The 12,128-nt window shown below is 36.4% G+C and overlaps 1 protein-coding gene across 1 annotated transcript in view; it reads right to left on the reverse strand.

The window, feature by feature from the left end:
- FBN2 (fibrillin 2) overlaps positions 1 to 12,128 on the reverse strand; it is a 231,632-nt gene that overhangs the window by 157,526 nt on the left and 61,978 nt on the right. The window contains exon 6 of the mRNA XM_022588708.3: positions 10,825 to 11,022. Within this exon, the coding sequence (XP_022444416.1) occupies positions 10,825 to 11,022 (198 nt within the window). The remainder of the gene's footprint in view (positions 1 to 10,824; positions 11,023 to 12,128) is intronic.

Here is a 12,128-nt window from a genome sequence, read left to right on the forward strand (position 1 = left end):
GATTAAAAATCTTCCAACAAACAAAAGCCCAGGACCAGATGGCTTCACAGGCGAATTCTATCAAACATTTAGAGAAGAGCTAACACCGCTCCTTCTCAAACTCTTCCAAAATATAGCAGAGGGAGGAACACTCCCAAATTCCTTCTATGAGGCCACCATCACCTTGATATCAAAACCAGAGAAGGATGTCACAAAGAAAGAAAATTACAGGCCAATATCACTGATGAACATAGATGCAAAAATCCTCAACAAAATACTAGCAAACAGAATCAAACAGCACATTAAAAGGATCATACACCATGATCAAGTGGGGTTTATTCCAGGAATGCAAGGATTCTTCAATATACGCAAGTCTATCAATGTGATAAACCATATTAACAAACTGAAGGAGAAAAACCATATGATCATCTCGATAGATGCAGAGAAAGCTTTTGACAAAATTCAACACCCATTTATGATAAAAACCCTGCAGAAAGTAGGCATAGAGGGAACTTACCTCAACATAATAAAGGCCATATATGACAAACCCACAGCCAACATCATCCTCAATGGTGAAAAACTGAAAGCATTTCCACTAAGATCAGGAACAAGACAAGGTTGCCCACTCTCACCACTCTTATTCAACATAGTTTTGGAAGTTTTAGCCACAGCAGTCAGAGAAGAAAAGGAAATGAATCCAAATCGGAAAAGAAGAAGTAAAGCTGTCACTGTTTGCAGATGACATGATACGATACATAGAGAATCCTAAAGATGCTACCAGAAAACTACTAGAGCTAATCAATGAATTTGGTAAAGCAGCAGGATACAAAATTAATGCACAGAAATCTCTGGCATACCTATACACTAATGATGAAAAATCTGAAAGTGAAATCAAGAAAACACTCCCATTTACCATTGCAACAAAAAGAATAAAATATCTCAGAATAACCCTACCTAGGGAGACAAAAGACCTGTATGCAGAAAATTATAAGACACTGATGAAACAAATTAAAGATGATACAAATAGATGGAGAGATATACCATGTCCTTGGATTGGAAGAATCAACATTGTGAAAATGACTCTACTACCCAAAGCAATCTATAGATTCAATGCAATCCCTATCAAACTACCACTGGCATTTTTCACAGAACTAGAACAAAAAATTTCACAATTTGTATGGAAACACAAAAGACCCCGAATAGCCAAAGCAATCTTGAGAATGAAAAACGGAGCTGGAGGAATCAGGCTCCCTGACTTCAGACTATACTACAAAGCTACAGTAATCAAGACAGTATGGTACTGGCACAAAAACAGAAAGATAGATCAATGGAACAGGATAGAAAGCCCAGAGATAAACCCACGCAGATATGGTCACCTTATCTTTGATAAAGGAGGCAGGAATGTACAATGGAGAAAGGACAGCCTCTTCAATAAGTGGTGCTGGGAAAACTGGACAGCTACATGTAAAAGTATGAGATTAGATCACTCCCTAACACCATACACAAAAATAAGCTCAAAATGGATTAAAGACCTAAATGTAACGCCAGAAACTATCAAACTCTTAGAGGAAAACATAGGCTGAACACTCTATGACATAAATCACAGCAAGATCCTTTTTGACCCACCTCGTAGAGAAATGGAAATAAAAACAAAAATAAACAAATGGGACCTAATGAAACTTCAAAGCTTTTGCACAGCAAAGGAAACCATAAACAAGACCAAAAGACAACCCTCAGAATGGGAGAAAATATTTGCAAATGAAGCAACTGACAAAGGATTAATCTCCAAAATTTACAAGCAGCTCATGCAGCTCAATATCAAAAAAACAAACAACCCAATCCAAAAATGGGCAGAAGACTTAAATAGACATTTCTCCAAAGAAGATATACAGATTTCCAACAATCACATGAAAGAATGCTCAACATCATTAATCATAAGAGAAATGCAAATCAAAACTACAATGAGATATCATCTCACACCAGTCAGAATGGCCATCATCAAAAAATCTACAAACAATAAATGCTGGAGAGGGTGTGGAGAATAGGGAACACTCTTGCACTGCTGGTGGGAATGTGAATTGGTTCAGCCACTATGGAGAACAGTATGCAGGTTTCTTAAAAAACTACCAATAGAACTACCATATGACCCAGCAATCCCACTACTGGGCATATATCCTGAGAAAACCAAAATTCAAAAAGAGTCATGTACCAAAATGTTCATTGCAGCTCTATTTACAATGGCCCGGAGATGGAAACAACCTAAGTGCCCATCATCGGATGAATGGATAAAGAAGATGTGGCACATATATACAATGGAATATTACTCAGCCATAAAAAGAAACGAAGTTGAGCTATTTGTAATGAGGTGGATGGACCTAGAGTCTGTCATACAGAGTGAAGTAACTCAGAAAGAGAAAGACAAATACCGTATGCTAACACATATATATGGAATTTAAGAAAAAAAATGTCATGAAGAACCTAGGGGTAAGACAGGAATAAAGACACAGACCTACTAGAGAATGGACTTGAGGACATGGGGAGGGGGAAGGGTAAGCTGTGACAAAGCGAGAGAGAGGCATGGACATATATACACTAACAAATGTAAGGTAGATAGCTAGTTGGAAGCAGCCACATGGCACAGGGATATCGGCTCGGTGCTTTGTGACCACCTGGAGGGGTGGGATAGGGAGGGTGGGAAGGAGGGAGACGCAAGAGGGAACAGATATGGGAACATATGTATATGTATAACTGATTCACTTTGTTATAAAGCAGAAACTAACACACCATTGTAAAGCAATTATACCCCAATAAAGATGTTAAAAAAAAAAAGAAGGAAAACGAGAAGAATATCTTTTTGGAATAGGCACACAAAAATTATTAGCAAGTCAACTATAGCAATATATAAAAAAGTTAATACGTCATAACTAAGTGGAGTTTATCCCAGGAACTAGGTTGTATCAACATTCAAGCATAAATCAATTCATCATATTAACAGATTAAGGAAAAGAAAACATATGAGTATATCATAGATGTGAAAAAAGCAATGACAAAGTTCAACATTCATTCATTGTTTTAAAAATCTTGGTAAACCAGAAATACAAGGGAATGTACAAAAACACTAGAGCTAATATATTATAGGAGATTGGGAAAAAATTCTTTTATTTAGAGTTTCTGAATCTTTCATTTTATATCTATGTAAACTTGCCTTATTTCTCTTTGTGTAAAAGGTAACTCAGTATATTGTTATGATGAACACTGTATATAAAAGGAAATATAATATATAAGCTTATGCAAACTTACATTACCTAGTCAAATTGACAGGCCAACATAACAGATTTATTAGTATTACATCTTTAATTACATAATAACATATACTCATTGTAATAAACATTAAAGATGCAGAAAATAGAAAATTAAAGAGATAGCCATTGATATAAGTGAGTAGTCTGTTCTTTTAGACTTATTCACACACACATTCAGAGTGGTGGTCCATTTATTTCACAAGAATAAGATCACACTGTATGTGTTGTTCTGCATCTTGTTTTTTTTCCATTAAAATATTTTGTGGATATATTTCTATGTCAGTATATATTTATCCTATTATTTTTTTGGTAAGCCCACACGTTTGGTGTATCTTAGTGTGTAAATTAGGGAATTTAAGTCTACAAAAGAGCTTAGCATCCTTATTATTTCTTCGGCACTTTAACTATCTGTCTATAAAACTAATTACAATAGTCCAAAGTATTTTTATCCTGAAATGAAAGTAGATATCATTGTCTTATTAAAGGATAGCTGATCCAAACAAAAAGCAACTGGAATGAAATACATGACAGGAGGTTTATATCCTGAACAGTTTAATTTACATTTCGAACTGTATTATTTTAAAAATGTACTAAATTTCCACCCTCATTACAGTGTGGTATAAAACATACCTAGAAACCTCTTTTCCTGGCAGATAAATCAGAGAAAGAATATCTCGGTATAAGCTAAAAAATGAGGCCAAACCTATAAATCCCTTAATACTATTCATAAAAGCTTTGACTACATATTTAGTAGATTCAGTAATTTTTCAAAGGAAAAGGCAATCTGACTTTACAGGGTTTATTTTGTTATTGCCTAAAAAGTACTTTCCTAGAAAAAAAGAAATAAAACTTTTATTTTTGAAATATCCTAGAGTGAGCAGCTATACAGAATTAATTTCTTTTGGGTAGATCAAGTTAATCAATAAAATAAAAAAGAAAATTTTAAAGAAATCTTATAGAAATAATCAACATGAACCTAGAAGCACACATGAGTGCTCCCTATAAAATCAAAAGAAGCAAGCCTCAGACCTCCAAATTATGCAAGAGTTTCTGCATCTTCCAAGTGCTAGCATAAGGAACTACTAACGTCTGATTAGTTTTCCACTGTCCAAGTTATACAGATGGGTTTCTGTTCCTCCCTTCAACTCAGGCACAAACTTACTATTTCTTTAAATGCTGGATAACTTCAAATCACATGCAAGGATTTTACAGAATAATATTGAATCTTTTGAAATTTAAACCTTATATAATCCCTTCAGTCTATGTCTATTAAGGTTATAAATAATGTAACAAAGCAATAGTAATTCTAGTTTATGAACTCATTTCTTCTCCAACTTCTTCAAATAAACTTGCCCTAAGAGATTAAACTGATTTTATTACATAAATTAGTATTAGATGGTATATTATTTTTAGTTGACATTAAAATGTGAAAAAATATGTGCCAGTGTTACAGGCATATAAAAATGGTTCATTTAATTTATATCTGTGGGAACTAAGGACCAATTCCTATTACTGTATTAATAGTGCATGATTTTTAAACTTGGCCTGTTCCCAAATTAGACACATTTTTAAAATGTAATTTCTTATTCTACACTCCACATATATTCATACATAGTACTTCTACTTCTACAAAAACAAATGCCAATCTTTAAGTACAACAATTGAAGAATAGGTCTGTCTCTGACTGGAGCCTAAGACATACAGGGTATCTTGGCAACCGTTCAATGTGGTTTGATTCGGCCAGAATACCTATTCATGTATTCACAAAATTCCAATGTTGAATAAATGATCATCCCAACAAGCAAATATTGGTAACTTACTACCTGTAGGACTCCGAACTAAAAACAAACAGACCATGGTTCTGTCTCAATCTTCCTTATCTCAACAAATGTCATCATTGTTTATCCCGATGTCAAAGTCAGAAACCTAAGAGATAAACTCGGCATCCTCTCACTTGTCTCACTTCATTCCATCAGTAACAAGTGCTTACTTCCCAGATATATCTCAAATCTTGGCCCTCTGCCTCTATTCTGGTCTCAACCTCCATGATATATCACCTGTACTGCTGCAGGAAACTTCTATTATTTTTTGCTTCCACTCTGGCCCCCCTAGAGTTGATTCTTTACAGAGCAACTAAAGGACTTTTATTTACATATGTGTAAATCAAGGACAGAAGTCTGTAGACACTGCCACACTGTTTTCTGGTCTATGAGTTGCTCTACAGAAGTTTGAGACCAGTTAAGATATTCCCTTTAACAAAGATACTTGCTTATTCTGTCTTATTATGCCCACAAAATTTTCCTTATCTTCTCTCTCTTATTGAACTTTTGTGCCTTCCAATCTGCAAACTGAAGCTTTTATCTCTTTTAGAAAATGTTTCTATATTATCTTTATGCTTTTTTTCAGTTCCTTTCTTCAGCTTTCTCTACAACCTTTCTGCTGACTTCACTACCTTTCTGCTTCTTTACAATCATTATTTATTGTCCTCAGACATTCTGATTTGTGATTTCCTCAAGGTTAACCTTTGTCATTGAATTTTTTCAGTCTTACGTATGTTTGTATGTATATGTGTAACATTTGCCTTTCATTAGGTAAAGTTTCAAATCCTTCTTCAGTTTCTTGAGTGCTACCAATGCACTATCTCTGATTGTCTTTTCTGAACTCTTAACAGTGCTTCTTTGAGCACCTGTTAAGAGAAGAACCATATTATTTTTCACCTCCTTGAGATAAAAGAGTATATGAACTTTGTGTTTATTTAGGTAATTCTTCCATGAAGCATGTTCCTCTGCCTTTTCCTTATGTTATTTCTCTCTTTTTTCAGCTTTTATATGTAAGCCTTTTCTCTTTAGTACTCACCTTTAAATGGGGCATTTCCTGCTGAAGCAAAAGTGGAGAAAGCCAAGAAGAAACAGGTTGATTTGAGAACTTCTGTAGAGACTCATGCAGCTTCTTACCAAACTCTCGCCACTTTCTTTTCCTCCTGGGTATTAATTTTAAACTTTCAGGTAGTGGTGTAGCTCCCACCTTCTGCCCTTTCAGATACAGACTCTGCAAGCTGCTCACTAGTGGCTCCCATATCCTCTTTTCCTTCCCCCTCCTTTACCTAAAGGGGCATCTCTGGGTTGGAAGGCTGGCTAGAGGATATTAGAAATGGCTTGCCACCAAAGACTCTCTTTCCATATGCCTTCAGTTACTCCGAGGGCCTGCAGTAGAATCCCTCTCTTATGGGATATACTCCTCCTCTCCAAGAGACCGTCCACATCCACTCAACAGCCTTTCAGGATGCTAATGCTCATGGCAAACACATAGAAGATTCTCCCTGTCCCCATGACTTCCCAACAACCGCCATGTGTCCATCACTGCTCTGAACTGGGGGTTGCAGAGTTTTATTTTAGAAGGGCTTGTTCTCTATTATTCCTTTTCTTGTTAGTTTTTGTTGAGTTAGAAGAAGGGCAGTATCCTGCTATTTTCAATACGAGTTTCTATAATCGACTATGTTTTAGGTAAATTTTTTGGATTGTTTAGGAACGGCTTGTGTTCACATAGTGTGAACTACAGTTAAACTTTGCAACGATCTGGTTAACTTGGTCAATGCAGACAGCCAAGATAAATTTGTGTTTAATTATTTATACTAATCAGATGAACCAAATCTCCTTTTCATTTTGTGCTATACAGAAGGCCTGCAAATAACATTCTACTGACAGCATCTTCCTCTCAGGATACACCTGAGGAACTAGCCATGCCTGCCTGGTTTCAGATAAGATTCAACTTCTCTACATGATTCATGTGCAGTCTGATTGAAGGATTAAATATTTCTGAATACTAATCCCATTTGACAACAACAGGCACGAATACTTGTTTTGCAGGGACTGACTCAGGGTCTATACTGCTCTTTATTTAAGTCCCTGTCTTGTGTCCTAGCTAGGTCCTGACTCTGTCACGTATGTCACAATTTCCATGCCTCTCACACTGCTTGGAATGGAGCAGAGGCCCAGCATCAGTCTATTACTATTGTCTATAATAAAGCAAAAGATGGATTTAAATAAGCAAATTTCTTCTGCCGTACTTCCAGTTTTGAAACATCTGGAGTAGTTTAAAAGCCTAATTTCTAAAAATCAAGCAACATAAATTAATAATTATACAAATTTTAATATATTTAAAAATCTAAAAGACCCAAAGTCAAGTACTATTCTTAAATAAAATACCCTTCTAATTAGAGTGAATGTGTAAGATAGTAAAGATTTAAAAAGAAGAACCTATTTGTAAAAAAATAATACAACATATGCACGTGACAGTTTATGACATATAAAGTTTGTGGATATTCTTGGAAAAGAGCTTAATGCCACTTTTATTACCTTTAATTCACTCATTTTTATGCTAGCTTAAATTTTAAGGCTTATGTGAGCCAACTTTAGTCCTTCAATGTTTAATAAAATGAAGAATGTACAAGACTAAATGTAGATTAGACTTAGGCATAAGGGCTAGAACTGAAATGCTCTATATATGAAAGAAGTCAAGAATCATTATGATTGACCTCATAGTACCCTAGGAAGGTATACTCTTCTGACACTGCTTATTTGAGTACAGAAAGTCATGACAGCAACAGTGAAAAGTAAAAAAATTTACTGGTTTCCTCACAGCTTAGTTCTTGTTGTTTGTTTTTTTGCGGTACGCGGCCCTCTCACTGTTGTGGCCTCTCCCGTTGCAGAGCACAGGCTCCGGACGCGCAGGCTCAGCGGCCATGGCTCACGGGCCTAGCTGCTCCGCGGCATGTGGGATCTTCCCGGACCGGAGCACGAACCCGCGTCCCCTGCATCGGCAGTCGGACTCTCAACCACTGCGCCACCAGGGAAGTCCCACAGCTTAGTTTTTTTAAAGTGTCATCTTAATTTTCTGTTGGCCCTCATTTTCCACATTTATTTGGTTTACTACAAGACCTTATTTCATCCCCTCCTAAGCCATAGATAAAGTAATTCACTAATTGCATCAGCTACAGGATAATTTTATATTTAGAACTTCAGAAATGTCCTCCCTTGGCTAATATAAACCATGTTTTAAAACCAATATTAAACTGGCTATCATCTACACAGCTGAAATTTATTTTTAACTCCACAAAAACTTTCAGTTACACTATAAAAAAGATCACTATTATTAAAAAAAAGTCTGACATGTGTGTACCATGTTTTATTATCTTATATTTTTACACCCTATTATCTTCCAAATTAATTTGGCAGAGTATTTGGGAAACAGTCTAGGAATTTAAAGGAAAAAATGAAATCACAGTAAGATGGAGTCTTAAAATAGCCTGAACTGAGGATTAGTGTTTAATTGAGAACTTTCTGACGATGCCATGATTTTGAAATAAAGCAGAACTTTTTCAACTTTTCCAGACCTTTTAACAATGTGGCAAATTTCATTTTGCTCCTGTAGCTGTATTAATCCATTATACTCTTGGGCAAATGGAGCCCAAAACTTATCTCTACTACATAAACAAATTCAAACAAATAAGCCTTCAGACATTGCTCAATCCTGAAGGACATTCAGGAAGTTTGAGATCAGATCACACGCTTTTTGTAATTGTGTTCAGAAAAACTAGGCCTCTCTGACAAAATATCAAGGTAAAGAAGCCTAAGTACAAATATAGAAGATGAGGAGAGTCAATAATTTGCGATGTTTTGGTTGAAATTGAGGGCTTTTCTCAACCTGGACTATTTCTACGAAACAGTGGTTTTTGGAAGTATTTTAATATCAATTCCATTTATTAATTCAAAAGATATTTACTGAGTATCTACTGCATGTTAGAATGCCTCAGAGACATTAATGAATAAAACAGATTTCTGCCCAAATGGAGCTTACATTCTATCTGGGGGACAGTAAAAGCAATAAAGACCATAAGCAAGTGCGTTAGAAGGTGATAAGTGCTAGAGAATAAACAAAAATTATTACTCTGGTAAATCTAGTCAGTATTAATCTAGTAGATCTATACAGCATTTTATCTTTAATAGTAATCCATTAAATTACATAAATTATACAGTAATCTATACCTAACCTAGGAATTCTATGTAGTATGGTAAATACTATATACTATATAGTATAGTGTATCTTTTATAGAAAAAACTTGCTTTATCAGGAACTCTATAGAATCATACCGATAATCATATCAATGATTTAGAATGTTATTATCCATAGTAAACAACAGATTAAAAATGACATTTAACCCAAACTTCATATTTGTTGTGGTTGGTATTAATCCAAGAGACAAAATACTCACAAAACCATTCTAAGTCCACAGCTGACAAGGCTTTTACATGCAAGTAAACATAAAGTTGTGAATCTGCTGGGTTATATGGTCATCTCTTGGGTATCCCGGTAGTTTTGATTTGAAAAGAGTTTAGATACAGATCATTTTTTAAACTACCTTTTATAAAACTACAAAACTAACACAAATCTTTGGAGGCCACTATTGGAGATACACTTACCAAATTACACAGAGCACTCAGATTTTATTATTCAATGGATTGAGGTTATATACAGGCTCCCCACACTACAATTTTCATTTGGGTTTTAGGGCACTGGCCTGGTATTCTGCAATATACCATTTACATGGGCTGGATAGGTAACCTCTCTACCTCTGACACTGGTTACTAACATCAGTTTGAAAGATTTCACATCTAACTTTGTACATGATTTAATTAGAACAAATAAACCTAACTCTCATAAGTATGAGTAACATCATTTCTGTGAATAATACAAAAGTACTTTCCAGTTTCCTGTGATCCTACTACCATTTGAAAGCTCATTATGGCACTCTGTTCCAAGCTCTAAAAACGTGTTTAATCCATATGATGTCAGAGAAGTTGCCAAAAAAGGCTAAGAATCATGGTGGCTGAAAAGTAATTATCCAGTTAAGTATTTAACAATTTCCAGCTATTTGGTTTAAAGTTTATGGTTGTAGCATCCTCAGGGCCCCAATCTAGCCCTGATATGTGGTTAGGAAGATTGCCTGGAGACAAGATTGTAACCAACTGGTTATAAGCTCAGAAATAACTACAGTCATGGATGGAGTTAACACTTTGTCTCTGAAGACACTATTAATAACAATACCGGACGGCTCACTTCTCCCTGTCACCTGGGTTCAGGTTCTTATATGTTGAATGAGATTGGAAAGACAGAAAAAATGTGTCACCTGGGTATTTACATATGCAAAGTTTGAGGGACTGTAGCAGGGAGTGTGTAGCACCATCTGGATGAAGACATGGAATGGCTTATCCTCTGACGGTATTGAATATTTTTAATTGTATTTTAAAATTTTTCCCCAGTTTTTCATACTTTTCATATGTCTCTTCTCCTTTTTGGTCAATTGAAAAATATTTATTAGGTGGCTAGAAGGTAAGCCATCTCTAGTCAGGCTTGCTGATGGGGCTCCTCTTGGAAACACTATTGGGTTAAAGGTTCCCATCCACAGTGCCAGATTCTCCCAGAGCACTGAAAGGAGCCCAGACACATGGGTGACTCTGTGCACACAGGCTGAAGGCTAACTCACCTTGGCAAGCTCCAGTGCGGATGTTGGGGATGAAGCCCCGCCGGCAGGGCTGAGGCTGGGCGGGACACATCTCACAGGGGTGGCCCCAGGCCCGTCCAATGGTGGCACAGCACAGAGTCTTTGTGCAGACAATGCCTGTCAGCTGCCCTTGGCACATCTGGTTGTTGACCTGAGTGAAACATGGGCCTGTCCTGTAATCTGGAATGTGAAAGAAGACAGAAAGACAGGTTTTATGATCACACACCAATCTTACACCAGGACCTCCAAATACATAAAACAGAGACTCTTCTGATGAAAACATCGCACAACAAAAGGCCAATGTGTTTGATTTTGAAAATTCTTAATTTTTCAATATTGAGAAGTGCATTACAAGAATTCAATGTATTCTACCCTAGACACTGTAAATAGATGGCTCAAGGGTTGTGTCTGGGACACAGATGTGTTTTCTTGGCCGCCTGATGTTTTAAAAGAATTTAAATGAGTAGCCAACATTTTTAAATGGGGAAATTTCACATGAAATTTATATTTCTGGCTTTTCTTAAAAAGTTGGAAGTTCTGGCCATGCTAGGCCTGACATGTTGCATGGCAGTAGTGGAGTGAAGTGTGTCCCCTCTATGACAGCACCGCCACAGCCACCCAGCCCTCTTCACTCACTGGTGTGCGCCACCTGTGCCCTGATGGCACCTGCTTTAATGGCTCCTCTTTACCTAGAAAAATTTCTTCTTTCACTAGGTGGTCAAGAGTTCAGAAAATCAAAACAGAACCAATGAAGATATACCCTTCCATATCACATCTATATTTGGGCAGTCCAGAATGTCTATAATCATTTAGTTCTAACAATTGATTTCTGTTTCCTTGTCAGTCTGTTTAGTTCTATGTGTAGCTCAGCTTGGAACACAGTACTAATAAGGCCCATGGTCATGGATTCTTTCCAAGTTAATATTATATGATCTCTATTCTCTAGAAGATGATTGTACAATTGTCCAGCTCGGTTATGATGATGATAAAAACGTTAGCAAATGTGTGTCACTTATGATCTACATGCAGACTCTTCTATGAATATTAAGGACAGCTATTATGACCCTTGGGTCACAAAGTGGTTCATGGACCAGCAACATATGCATCACTCAGGAGCTGGTTAGAAATGCAGACTGAGGCCTCATACCAGACACACTGACTTAGAATATGCATTTAACAAGATATTTAGGAGATCCATACACACCTTAAAGTTTAAGAAGGACTGATCCAGACTACAAGCAACTTGAAAGCTGCGCATTTCTATTATATCTCTCTCTTCCTGCTAT

This window comes from Delphinapterus leucas, chromosome 3 (genome assembly GCF_059928025.1).
Source record: "Delphinapterus leucas isolate spDelLeu-1000000601 "Yukka" chromosome 3, BTC_Dleu_Yukka2, whole genome shotgun sequence".
In the NCBI taxonomy this organism is placed as follows: Eukaryota; Metazoa; Chordata; class Mammalia; order Artiodactyla; family Monodontidae; genus Delphinapterus; species Delphinapterus leucas.